The following is a 14386-nucleotide window of genomic DNA, read 5'->3' on the forward strand; positions in this document are numbered from 1 at the left end:
GAAACAAGTAATATGTAATTAATTCTGAGTTATTTAACTTACGTTTAACAATTGTAAATAATTAATTTCAAATTTAATTTTTACAATTTTTTATCCTGTACTGAACACTCCATATTTTCGACTTGTATTATCTTTTTTGTAAGTGAGAGATAATAAAATGTTTTCATTATTTCCATTATTTTTATTGCTATTTAATTTTTATCAAGAGTTTTGTCAAGATTTTTATCACATAATATCAATAATTAATCATATAATGATAAAATATTATATGATAGATTTATGATAAAAATTACGTAATAATAAAAAGTTAACCTACACGAAATGATAAAAAATTTTTTGGACAATGTATTTAAATGCATTTAAGATTCAAATCCGTTTGGCCCGATCTCTCTCTTTCTTACGAACATAAATATTATTTTGCAAAGACAAAATTACTTCTGTATAATTAACATGTAAGAAATCTTGAATCTAATAGAATCACATTGAATTGAAATGTCTAATTATGGTTTACAGTCTGAGCATACGCAATGAGCAAATCTGTGATATCTAATCATTTCAATCTCTTATGATAACGTTAATATTTCAAATGCTAATTTAGTGACACAAGTAAACTTTTGTGTAACATAAATTTAAGATACGAGCGCAAATTTGTATGCCATATAACTGATTAATTTTGTGGTTCTATTTGAATTTATTATGCAATTGTGTGTACCGTTTGAGTAAATATAATTAAAAAAATAAAGAATAAAAAATTTGCACAAAAAAGATTTTATATTTAATTACATTAACAAAATCAAATACCACCCTTTATAAAAAAATTTTATAAAATTCTATACAAATTAAAAAAATGCTATGAAAATCTACATAAAAAAGAATTGGAACATTTTTCTGAATTTTTGTAAATTTTTCTGTTTTTATATTACATTTAACAACTTCCAAGTGATCTGACGAAAAAATTCTATAACCAAGCATTATACAAAGTTCTCTACTAACAATATGAATTTGAAGAAATTATTAGCTCTTTCATATAAATATTTATTTCTTCTTGGAAATGTTTATTTAATTATTAAAATTAACTTTATATTAATTATTAACAAAGGTGTTCTAATTCTAGCATTTTTTTGTAGATTTTTGTAGCATTACTTAAATGCATTTGTGTAGAATTTTTTCCGCCAAGGCGGAGAAAAAGCTTTTACTAAAATATTAATTTTATTAACATTTAATTAAAAATCAATAAGATTAATAAAAAAATAAAATACGGTACTCTGACACGAACAGAACAATAGGTTTATTCACCGTATTTTTTCCGTGAAAAAAATTTGTTGAATGCAGTAACGATCTCAATTAAACCAGTGAGAAATAAAACAAAGCATGCTGCATTTAAGCTATACAATATATCTTTTTCTGGCTTGGCGCTGTCTATTATCCAGAGCATTTGTTCCGCTCTCTTTCTAGGATACACGATTGTCCCCGTGTATTTCTCTCCGCATCGTCGCAGTCGCGCCTGCGAGGAAACGCGGTCACGTCATCATACGTCGCCGCCGTGGGCGCCCCTCGTGGACGCTCCCTCGCGCGCGGCATGCAGGTACGCACCTGATACTGTTCTCCTTCATGCCCCACCAGCGTCATTCGTCCGATGCGCAGAGAACGACTTTGTGATTCTGCGCCGCGTCTGGGAGCGCTGCAACCGGGAGGGGAATGAGCTTCGTTTCCGTGCGGCTTCGGGTCGGCGTCGGCTTCTCGCAGAAACTGATCGATCGTAAGCGCGTACCGCGGCACGGCCATTGTGTAAAAAGGACCCATGACGCTCGGATAGTGCACGCTGAGGAGTGGACGCGTAGTTCTCCCCTTCGTCCTCTTGTGATATTTAGACTGTGCCAATACATAGGTGAGTAGGAAAACTAGCGTATTGTTTTTCTATTTGCCGTTTTTCCGCTTCGCCCACGGATGACCGCGCCTCTCGCCTCTTCACTCAATGGAAAGTTTTCGCGGAAAACCAGGTCGCGTTCCGCCATGTCGCGTCGCCGCGTTCTCACGCCGCCATCCTACGAAGATCGCGTGTTTCTCTGTCCTTGCTCGCGAAATCATTCGGTTTTCCAACGAAATTCCATCGGTTCACGAAACGGTGAGAGCGCGCGAGAGGTGCTTTTCCTCGAGCTTTTTTTGGAGGTTTTTCGCCATTTTGTCTCCTGAGAAACGGTCCGAGGTCGGCCATTACGCGCACGCGATCGCGTGAACCGGTCAACGAGGTCTACGACAGATCCTCGCGGCGGAATGCGTCTCTTTCGTCGTCGTCGTCGTGTCTACCACGACGCACGTGGGGATCGCCAAAGCAGCGATAGCCATCCGCGAGAAACGTCGGACGGAGGTTATTGCACTTTAAACGGTTTACGGTCTCGTAAAAAAAAAAATATATAGTACACGCAATGCGGCGTAATTTCACGGAATCCCGAGACAATTCGCGTTTCCGTCCCGAATTTAAATTATGGAATTTGTACCTGTGATTCCCCAGAGACGCTGCATCGCAGCATTTGTAATTATCGAGGATAAAATTACGTCAACGCGAAGTTGCGTCGCTCTACGATTGTTTGCAAATTTCCTCGGTGTCCCGCGTTATTTGGCACAACTGTCAACGCGAGGGGAGAGGAGGAGGGGAAGGGTTTAATCGCCTTTTTTTCTTTATTATGCAATCGCAGATCCTTGATAGCGTTCGTTATTTCATTTATCGGGCGTTACTATGCCTGATCCCCGTTCACGCGGCGGTGCGGCGCGGCGTTTCGACGGTCGCTAAATATAGAAGAGCGATCGAGGTCGCGTACGTTACGAGAGGTTCGGGAAAGCGTCGGCCATGGCTGTCGCTGCCGCGTAGCGCCGCGAATGAGAAAAGCGACGAGACGTCCGCCATGACGTTACCCGACGCTAAAATTTCCAGACGCCAATTACCTGGAACTGGCAAATCTTTCGTTTGTACCGAATTTCTAGGCGAAACCACTCGCCTTCCTCGTGACGGTCGAAAGGTCGTTACCGGCGTAGAGTAACTTGTTTTCTTTTTTTGTATTCTTGGAACTAGTGGAAAGGTCTGTTCGCATTGTTTGCATTTTTTGTCCTTTAGTCGTCGCTGTTGTCTTTCTCTTCTACGCTTAAGTATATATTTGTCTTGTTTCGAGTTTAAAAATTTTTGAGATTTTAAGCAACGCGAACAGACTTGAAAGATAAGTAAAACCGAGATTAAAATTTATTGATAGAAACTTTGATTTGAGACCATGAGAAAAAATACATGCAAAAAAAAAATTTAAAATGACTAAGATTTTCAACTTCATAAAATTTCTTCTATTCTACTATTTATGTATTTTACTCAAATACATAAAATATATTTTAAATATATATTTAATTATATACATATTTAATTTAAATAAATCAATACTTGGAAAAAAAAAATACTTGAAGAAATTAAAGGTTGAAAATTTTAGCCAAGTAAACAACTTTTTTTTTTCTCAATTCACAGTTGGTAAAAATTGTGCTTTAAATGTGTTTTGCTTTCCGATTAAATCTCTCGTGTACTCTTTATTCGTTCGCTTCGATTATCGAACGGTGATAAGCATCGGCGAGTCGTGGAATCGTCCCCGTGAGATTACGTAAAGCAGCGTAACAACGAAACGCAAAAGGGCACGGCGGCGGTCGTGTCCGGTAACGTTAGCGGTTCTCGCCTGCTTTATTGCCGGCAATTAAACGACCTTTATTGGCATTCCGGTCAACCACTCGGAATTTATACGATCGGATTCTGGTCGTTGGCTTTATTTACCTTTCGGATTAAATACGCGCAAAATAAACAACGACGGTGTAAAGACGTATCGCGGCATATCATAGTGGGAAAGATCGTGAGGCGTTGTGCGGTAATAACAGGCGAGGAATAATAAACGGATGAACGCCGGTTGTTGTCAGTCGAAACGGAGAACGATCCGTTTTCAAGTTTTCTCATGCATGACATTTTTGTACGTTTTTATTATCTTTCATTCCTTACTCGACTGGTATTTTGTGTCCGATCGATTTCTGTCTATGGAAATAATTCGAATTTTCAATTATAGTTTTTTTCCCCCAAAAGAAAAGTTCAGATATTTGTTCTAGGAACTTGAAAACACGATTATGAATTATTAGATTTTTTTAAATTTTGAAGTGATTGGACTCAGAATACTTATGTTTATAAAACTTTTTTCACATTGTATTCTAAGAGTTAAACACACACTGATAACACGTATAGATAAAAATGTATATTTATAGGCATACGTAAACACAAGTAAATATAAATATACAGGAGGAGGATAATAAAGAACCGTTTATTTTGAAATCATTTTAAAAATATTTCTCTTTTTCGCTTTCGAAGTTAAGTCTTTTCGAGATTAGCCAGTCGAGATAACACAACAAGCGCTTACGTAGTAATCATGTAATTGGCTTTTAATACATGATTCTGTTTTTATCGATTCGCTGTTTCTCGCAATCGCCGACCATTTGATTAAAAATATTTATAGAACTGTAATGTAGAATTAACTTCAGTGCGTTAGAGCACATTTTTTTTTATTGGTATTTATTTTTTATTGTGATTGTGATAATCCTGCGAGTGCAAAGCGGCCGATTAGTTTTTCGTTTTTCATGGAAATAATAGATACGTAAGGCGATATTGGATTACTGCGTATCTTTTTCATAGCAACTTGCAAAAATACAATACGTAGTAGTCGAGATGTAAGCTCAGGTTTCTTTTTTTTTTTTTACGTTCGAGAACTGAACTTGTTCATCTTTTCTTTTTTTCGTCTCGTATTGAGAGAAAAAGAAAAAATGTAAACCATGCGAAAAATTCAGGATGTGGAAAAAGAACAAACCTGTTGTTTCTTTTCACATTTCAAGTTTGTTTATAATAGCCGTAACCGTAAGAAATTGGCCAATCATAGTTGATTTATAGAAGAATAATCACTTATGATTGGTGAATTTCTTACTGTAACGACTATTATAAACCAACCCTCTTAAAATCGTAGTACAGACTTTTGCATAGCTGCATTATTAACCGTATGCATAAGGAAATCAATTAGTCCATTTGCACATGCGTAAGGGAATGGACCAATCAATTTCTTTATGTATACGGTTATGCAGTTATGCAAGTCTGTGCTGCGGCTTTTAGTTCGAGTTCAGTCAGATGTAGAAAAAGAACAGACTGAAGGTTTGTCAAAACGAAAGACGGAATATCATCTCGACGTGCAATGTTGTATCGCCAATGTCGAGCGTGAATTTTTTGGAATTTCCGAAATCGCGTTGTTTTCGATCGAGACCAAATTGATGCGAAGAGGCGGGGGCGGTAGGAGAGAAGAGAGGGGGGGGTTGTGTCGCTGTAAAATAAATTGGAATTGGAAATCTATACCTGCCGACGTTGCGATTGGCGGTCCAATTTTTTTTCGATGACTTTCGGGACGCGACTTGCGATTCGGAACGAAGAGACGCATTCTTTCGAGGATTTTTGCGGGGAGCGGCTTTCGGGGAAAGGATCCGCTGGAAAACGAAGCCGCGCCGCGACCATCTTGACGCCGACCCGTAATTCGGCCTCGTCGGGGCAGCGCGTCGGTGCTATTCTCAATCAGTCGCAGTAGCGAATTTCCGTGTGCCGCGCATGCGCGCCGTTTTCCTGTTTTTCCTTCTCGCTCGCACCGGGACGCGCTACGCTCTCGGGACGCCGCTCGGCGAGCGGCGGCAGCAGCTCGTACGCTTGCGCCCCCCGACGGCGGTGCACAGCGGCCTAGCCGAGAGGCGTTGAGCTACGCCATTGTTGAAAAGGGCAGCGCACGAGGCGGACGCCGGGCCTGGACGTTCCAACGCTGTTTTATTCACCGACTCTTTTACTGTGATATTAGATTGTTTTATATCTCCGTTATTAGGTGAGTGAACACGTCGTAACGTAGAAACGCGTTTCGGGCGATGGGAGATCGCGGAAAAGCGCGGGGAATACGCGAACGAGATTGGCGCGGCGGGGCGGGTCCGTGAAGGAGAGATGGCGAACGCTTTTTCGGATCGCGCGTCGCTTCGTTGTAGAGTAATCCCGTTGTCGTTCGTCGTCGTTGTCGTTATCGCTGAACGATAGTGAGCCGGTAAAAGCGTAATTCTTCCCGCGCGTCTAGTGGCGTAGCGTTTGCGATTTCAGTATGCCATTGTCCAGACGCGACGCACGAGCGCGGGGAACAGTCGGGTTGCGCGCGCGAGCACGGCGCGGATCGATCGCCGCCCGTGGTTTTCCGTCGCCGAGCTTTCCACCCGCCGCCATTTTGTTCCCGGGTCCGACCTCGCCGACCGCCATATTACGTTCCACGTCTCCGCTCTCCGACTTTGCGGTTTCCAGCCTCGACACGGGACGAGGGGACAGGGGCGCGTTCTCCGCGTTGCCGTCGCAAAACTGTTCCTCTCCGCGCGTCTCCTCCCGCTCGCTTCTCTTTTCTCTCACGTCTCCGTATCTAGACTTGCGCTCGCGCGCGCACGCGGTATGCGGTCGAGAAAAATTATCTGTCAACAATTTGTTTTTGTTCCGTTTGTACATGTACTTCGCACGCACACTCTTCTACCGCTCGACATCGCCTGACGTAACGCGCGCTCTCGCGCGCGCGAGATAACAATATAAATAGATTACGCAATCGTGTAAGCGCAGGCAGAGGGACGGCTCTTTCCTTTTCTTTTTCTTTTTTTTTCTTTTTCGTTCGCTCTATCCTCGCGGCTGCGTCCTGCTGCGTGACCCTCTCCTCCTTCCTCTCTCCCTCTCCAGTGTTCCCCACCCATTTCGTGAGCCGCGTGATCGATTTTCCGTATTTATTGCGCGTCGTTAATGCGAGTCGCGCCGTGACGTAAATCGGATTAGACATGTTCCCGGCTTTGCCCTCCTGGCGACGGTGACGCGACGCGATTGTCAACGAGACCAACGTCAAGATGAAATTGCGCTAATTGATAGCGGCTCACGATCATTACTCGGCTACTCATAGGCAAGCAAGTCTCGAGATTCAGATTCGCCGGCTGCGTCGCGACGTCACGTTTTCAGGTATATACGTCTTGCTGTCAATGTTTCTTTTTTTTCCGTCGTGCGTCCAGTTTCCGATCAAAGTGATACCATCAGCGTGTACCGTTACGTACTCTATCGGTGTCGCATTTTCTTCGACTTTTGTAGCATTGAAAAAATAGAAATTTATTTCGATTAAAAAAAAGTCCGTATTTTCTATCGGCGGCAGTTGCCGCAGCTGCCGCCCCTGAACCGTCGTCCCAGGGGCCTCCGCGGCTGTTGCGCAAGCGGTGCGCGCAGCCCGGACGTCGCAGTTGCGCGTGCGCGGTGCTTGCGCGTCCTCCTGCATCATCCCCACCAAGTAACCCATTACCGTTACCAGACACGCACAAAGGAAAAGGCCAGAAGAGCGATCCGACCGACGCATCGCTCACACGGCCATTTTGGAAGCTTCGGCGCTTCGTTGCGGAGCTTTCGCCTCCGTCGTCCTCCCGCGAGGGCCGCGTGCGGAAAAAGATACGTACCGAGGAGAAGAGGTAGCACTGTCTCGTGGATTGGTCGGATACAGAAAATCGAGAGAAGACGTACTTTCGCGGGTACGTCGTTCGGCTCGATGTGCGCGATAATAATCGGTCGCGGGAGGACGAGATAGCGTCGGGTCGCTCGGTCGATCGATACGTACGGTAAGGAGAAACAGCGCGCGCGAGAGAAAGGAGAGGACGAGTCCGTGTCGGCAGATTCCGCTCTCGTACGTTTATCCGGTTTCTCGTTCCTCGGCACGCTTCTCAGGCATCAAAGTTATTCACGCTTGTCTTCTCTCGTCTGTGCAGAAACGAGGAAACGAAGCCAGAATTAACCATGGAGGATGACCAGCAGTTCTGTCTCAGGTGGAACAACCACCAAAGTACGCTCATACAAAACTTCGACACACTCCTCGAAAGCGGGACGCTGGTCGACTGTACCCTGGCGGCGGAGGGGAAGACTCTCAAGGCCCACAAAGTAGTCCTCTCCGCTTGCAGCCCATATTTTGAGGTAAGCGAAACGTTTTATTTACTGTTACTTAATGTCACGACACTTTCGTATTGCTATTTACAGGTATTCCAAGTAATTGTCTTATTTTGTAACGTAATTCTCTTTTTGATAGCTGTGAATCGTTATTTTAATTTCCTTGCTATTTTCTTGGAATTGGATTATTAATATAATCACTGGCAAAATTCTTTTATTGTAATGATAAATCTTTGAATAATATTCTCATTTGAAAGTTGCGATAATTTAAACAGCAATTTTATTAATAATTGTTTTATTAATTAACAATTAATGAAAATACGAGGTAAAATGGAATTTTGATTTGGGAGAATAATTGTAAATGTAACAGATTTATAATTATGGCGAAGCTTTTCCCCTTTCTTCTTTGTCCAGTTGGCTCAGTTGAGTTAGATCAATACGAAACATGTTGGGAGGGAGCGAGATAGATTGTTGAGAAGTAAGAGATAGAGAAGGGGATCTCAAGTTGAAACAAGATGGCCGTGCTTGTTGAACGTTGCCTGGGCTGGAGTGTAGGAGGTGCGGTGGGGGAGAGTGGGGAGTAAAAGCCTGAAGCCCCCCTCCTAGGGTCCTCTTGATCAATACAAGGAAAGCAAGATGGCTGATTTCCAGGGCACTTGCCCTGGGATTTTACCCTAATATGGGTGGGGATGCAGAGCGGCTGTTGCAATAATTGAATACTGCTCTATGAAAATTAATAATATGCTCGAATTGTATATGCGTACGTGTAGATCTTAGCTCATCCCTGATGTGGCACTTTGCATTCTTAGCTGCAGTATACGATACATGAGATATCGATACAACTAAATGAATACTTTTGCCTATAACTGTGCTTTACGAATAATATCTAAATATTATTCATGGCGTTTAGTTAATATTTAAATTGTATTACTTTTTATATATTTTCTTCAGCAAGTTTGTGCATTATAATGCAAAAAGTAAATATTTTAAATATGTTGAAACATCTCTATATTTAATATATTGAGAAAATTATATAATTAATATTGTGACTGCTTCTCTGGAAAGATTATGTACTTTTATGTTACAGTGCCTCCTCAGCGAACACTACGACAAGCATCCAGTCTTCATACTCAAAGATGTTAAATTCAAAGAACTTAAGGCAATGATGGATTATATGTACAGAGGGGAAGTAAATATTTCCCAAGACCAATTGGCAGCACTCCTCAAAGCCGCTGAGTCTCTGCAAATTAAGGGCCTTTCGGAAAGTAAAACTGCTGGCAGTAGTAAGACGGAGTCCAGGCCACAGAAAACCGTCTCACAACCAACAGCACCATCGTTAGACATTCCACACGCGTCTTCCGGTCTGACGATAGAAAAGAACAAAGTTCCTAGGCAGAGTTTGGCGCCAAGTTCCGTAGGGGATATACCAGAGGATTCGGCTAGTCCTCAGGTGTCAAAGGGTCTCTCCTCAAGGTTAGTTGAGGAAGAACAATTTTATTATATTGTAACTTTGAGATTGCTCGTTTCAAAAAACATCACTAATTGTACGTTTTTTTTTTTTTTTCTTACAGGGAAGGTTCGCAAAGTCCAACATCAAGAAAAAGAAAAAGGCCTCGAAGAAGAAGTTTAACGGAAGAGACGATAGAAAACCAGGATGCATCGAATTCCAGCGATATGCCTCAGCAAATGGGTGTACCGGCGCTTGGTATCGCGCCAGTGGCAGACGAGAAAGTACACGCAGATCCCACAGATTCTCTCGGCAGGTCAGCTTTAATGACGCAGTTGACGAAACCTGCCGACGAGATGTTACAGGTAAAATGTGTTCAACGAATTCTTTCACTTGCATTTACCAACGTCTAGTAGAGGCATGTCGCTAAAAGCGCTGTTTCTTTCGCGTCGTTGGTAAAGAAAAATCGTTCTCTATCCTACTGCCTTGGTTTCATCTTTTCCTTACCTTTGCAGTCGGGAAACAGTCCGAGACAAATTTTTTTTTTTTTTGCTAATTACATTTTCTTTTCGTAAAAGAGGTTTTTTTCAGTATTTCTAATGCGTCTTAATATTTTACAGCTGCCACTCGAAAAACCCGAGCCAAACGATAATCTCATCGAGCCAAAGTCTGAATACCTAGATGATGCTGAGGAGGGCGTCGAAGATCTGACGCTGGATGAAGATATGAACGATCTTAATGATATGGAACAGGACAACAATCGGGCTGGACCGTCCCATGACCCCGCCCAACACCCCGGTAAGTTTCAAATATTATTCATTATTTACTCTTTTTGTTTTTATCGTAGCGAAACGCAGGGTTTATTTCTCATTTAGAATGCGAATTATATAATATTGCATTTAAACTTGCGCATCGCTAAGCAGCGTTCCGCATGTAAAAATATGAAGAGCATACATAGAGCGATTAATTGCGTAATTTGGTTAAAATTATATGCTCTGGAAAGAGTCAACGACAGCAGCGAATCTTCGATCCAAAAGCTTATTTGGATCGAAGCGGAGCTTGACGTCTTGTACGATTGGACAGTGATTCTTGAACGGGAGTCGCGGTATTGCTGGGTCGCGATAATCAGTTGTTTCTCACTTGATCGTAAATGGGAAGGGCTTATGAGTTGAACGAATTAATAGTTTTGGTGTCGCGAAGTCGTTTCGTTGTTTTGTTTGTTATCTGTTAAAACGGGACGTGTAACAAATTGGCCGACACTAGCTTGGGTTTCCTCGTTGCAGGTGGGGGGGCGGGAGCGCGGTCTCGGTCGAGAGGGAATTTGGGTAGTGGTGACGGTGGTGGTCGTGGTAATGGCGGTGGCGGTGGTGCCCCATGGGCTTCCCATTTCCTCGAATGTAAAAAAGTGCCAAACATGAGGCGGCCGCGCCCAGACGTTGACGTAGGCGCGTTGCTTAAATCACTGGCGAACAAGCAGGGCAGAAAGTATAGCTTAGACTCGGTTAAAATGTCCCTGGAGGCGATATTGCAACAGGGGGTTAGCACCACTCAGGCGTCCGAGATGTATGGCATTAATCGCTCAACGCTGCAGTTCTATTTGAAAAAATTGAACGTCGTCAGGAGGAGATGGAGACAGCAACCTTCTAGTACCCCGATCCAGCCTAGACAAACTTAGTGTGCGCACATTGAGAACGCGCGAATATTGTAACGTCCCATGCACCGTTCTTTTAACGTTGAGCCCAATCAACGACCATCGTTAATCACTATATAGTTTATGTTTGAAATAGAGACTGACTGAGTTATTCTTAGATCGTTCACTTAAGATCGAACGTAGTTCTTGTAACGTACACATTGCCGAGAAACATTCTTCTGTTTGCACCTTGACGTTTATATTTACCCGGGAATCGAAACTCCAACAAGAATCACTCCGAACTAGTCGTTTATTGATAATTTAATGGCAATTCAATGATACGCATGTTCGAGTACGAAGCATGACGAGTCGATGTACAAAGTATCTCAACTTCAAATAGTCTGAATCTATCAGTATTATTTGTCTATTTCTTAAGTGTTACACGTGTAGACTATTTAAGCTAAATCGTTTCAAACTTGTGATGACTGTTCTGTACGTATGGTTACATGCGAATGTGTGCGAGCATGTCGATCTGCGGGGCGGATGTGTTATGGTAATTACGCGTAACTTGCCAAATATTACTTGCTGTAACGAGTCGTGAATGTAGAGGGATGATTAGGGTATAATATAAATGTATTTTAAGCACGCCCACTGTATAAGGGAATACCGTGCAATTTTCTGATCGTGTGAAACCCTGTGTTTCGCTGCGTAATTTCTTGGCCGGTCTTACATATGTGCCCCAATATTTTTGTTCCCCTTTAAAAGAGTTTATGAATAAAGTATCCTCTTCATTCCTAGAATAACGTTTTTGTTATCATTTTTATATTTGATGTTTCAATTTAAAATCATTCGAGATTTTCAAATAAGGATTTCTAACAGCTCGCAACTAATCTTAATGTTAATTTCAACTTTATTGTTAGAGATATGCCAGAGCAGCTTTCGGTTTCGTAGAGATATCTTTGCATATAGCCTTTGCTATATAAAATTTTGATTAATGGCATACAAGAGCGTATCGTGCGAAGAGCGAACGCCGCATTGAGATTTATCGGACGATGGTTTATTTTAGCAGGTCTTGGCTCATGGCACGTTACCGGTGATCGAAGTAATGCGGGGGGTGTTGTGGGCTCTGTAGTGGCAGGAGCTCCCGGGACGACAGATGAGGTTTTTCTACAAGCTCAGGAGGCCGCACAGGCTCATCGGGACTCACAAGGTAGGCTCATCCTCATCATTTTCCATCTGTCTCCGGCCCCCGTAACAATAGGCACTCGTAATTGGCCTTACTCGTTACAGCACTTTGAGCGCCCTTCACTCGCGGGAAGTACATCGTTTGTTACGGCTGTTAGAATGCAAATTTTAAACAAATTTATGGCCGAAAAAATAGAATAGAAATACGCGCGTACTTGCGTTTGAATGAGCTCGTGAATGTGGTAAAATTTCGAAATGGAAAACTATGATATGAATCTTTTTGTGATGCGTCGTACTGACAATGGCTTATTCACAAGCGAGTACGTTGATAAAAGTTTCTATGACGTGTACACGCGCGCGTAATTATACGTGCCTATTGCGCAGGCGGGGCGGAGCTTCTTTTTCTTTCGTTGTCGATAACGTGGTTCAACCTAGATTCCGGTGCGTTCAAGTGTAGCACGGTCTCTGAAAGAGCTTTTTATTTTCTATCAGAGCATGTAGAGCTTTCCGTTAAATTCTTAAGTTCTTTGTGTATTTCTTTCTATCTTTTTCCTTTCTTAGCGTGGCGCCGCGACACGCGAGACTTGACGTAAGACGAGTCGCACGCACGCGCACCTTTTTCATCGCGTCAACCGCAATCGGTTTTCCATAATCTGTTTTACGATACTCGTTCTGTCTCGTCTTCGTAAGCCTCGCAACGCGCGACGCTGCGGCCTCTCTCTCCTCCGAAAGGAGTACGACAGCGCGAGGAGGACAGCCCGCAACCGACCAGAGAGTTAACAACACGAGACCCAGTATCTCGTGTCAATTTCGCGCGTAAAAAAGCACGAAGGACGATTACAGTTATTTTATTCTCGATGATAGTTACACGCGAAATGACATAAAAGTAGTTGGTAGTAAATTACAGTAATAACCAACCCCCCTCCGATCGTGAAATTTTCTATTATTTTTACGTAAACGTGTTCATAGTGTTGAGACAGCTATAGATAGATGAAACGACTTGAGAGTCGGGAGATTAAAAGCATTTGTTATTGTATTACCTTGGTTATAATAAAACCGAAAGCGTGGACTATCGAGATTACTCGTTAAACTTGTCGGTTCTTTGTTAAAGGCAACGGGAAACGTTTCATTGGTCAAACGCCGGGTGTATATCCTGTCATTAATAGTTAAAGTTGGTTGCATTACGGAATCACGCGTCATCGATAGCTTGAGAAACACATGTGGGTGTAAAGATCAGTAGGTAGATAGTCTCTCTCAATAGTGTCTCTCTATCTTCGAAACCGGTTCTTATCGTTCACGTTCGTCAGTTTCCACGAACATCGTATGGCGTATCGCGTGACAGATCTAACGATAGCGGTTATTCTATACGAAACGACGAGTATATATACAAAATGATATACGATATATACAAAATGTACTAGTTTTGATGACGAGAACATGCACGAAATATAATTCGTTATTTTATAGTCGAAGGTAGAAGTCGTAGCTCAGCGAATAAATAACGAAGGAAATTTCGGAACGTGTCCGGTAGCGTTTTTTTCCCCTGTTGCTATGGGAAATTGTATCTGAGGAAACGTGAGAGCTCGGCGGGTAGAGGAATATTATAACGGGGCTTGCGCGATCGCAAGGCAGTGTGAGCCAACGGTCTCGTCTCACCTTGGCTCCAATCGACGCGTTACGTGCCTTTCAAAGAAATTTGACACTATATATACTATAGGATGACGTTGTGATCATCTTTGATCGTTTTACGCTGATCTTCGGCCCGATAACACGAAGTGGCCGCGTTCCATTTAACGCAACCTATGCAGTTACTCGACTCCGGGAGTGACGTCACCGAACAAATTTCTAAGCGACACCCACTGCGTGTGTCGTCGGGATCTTTTTCCTCAATATATTTAGCGATTACTGCTGTGAGTGCGATTTTCGATAACCTAACTCGCTAAACACATTGACGAGCTACTTTCAGCAAGGTCGATGCTTAAAGCTCTCTTAAGATTACGTAAATCTCTCCTTCTCATTTCTGATTGGGTTCAATCTAATCTTCAGTTATTTTTCCTCTTTCAATTTATTTTTTTCATGATAGCCAACCGACCATTAG

General features: G+C 42.5%; 1 protein-coding gene across 50 annotated transcripts in view; it reads left to right on the plus strand.

Annotated features, from left to right (window-relative positions):
* The first annotated feature begins 1719 nt into the window (after positions 1 to 1719).
* The window catches only part of LOC105196315 (longitudinals lacking protein, isoforms A/B/D/L), a 291818-nt gene continuing 279151 nt past the window's right edge, over positions 1720 to 14386 (plus strand). For 43 of the 50 annotated variants that reach the window (XM_026132736.2, XM_026132737.2, XM_026132735.2 and 40 more), the window contains exons 1-6: positions 1720 to 1888; positions 7852 to 8053; positions 9114 to 9499; positions 9598 to 9838; positions 10094 to 10271; positions 12170 to 12313. In XM_026132736.2, coding sequence (XP_025988521.1) covers positions 7880 to 8053; positions 9114 to 9499; positions 9598 to 9838; positions 10094 to 10271; positions 12170 to 12313 — 1123 coding nt within the window. In that variant the 5' untranslated portion in view covers positions 1720 to 1888; positions 7852 to 7879. Of the gene's footprint in view, positions 1889 to 7851; positions 8054 to 9113; positions 9500 to 9597; positions 9839 to 10093; positions 10272 to 10756; positions 11480 to 12169; positions 12314 to 14386 lie in introns of those variants that run through there. The other 7 variants (XM_039447892.1, XM_039447889.1, XM_039447884.1 and 4 more) reach the window with 2 other exon arrangements.

This window comes from Solenopsis invicta, chromosome 4 (genome assembly GCF_016802725.1).
Source record: "Solenopsis invicta isolate M01_SB chromosome 4, UNIL_Sinv_3.0, whole genome shotgun sequence".
Taxonomy (NCBI): domain Eukaryota; kingdom Metazoa; phylum Arthropoda; class Insecta; order Hymenoptera; family Formicidae; genus Solenopsis; species Solenopsis invicta.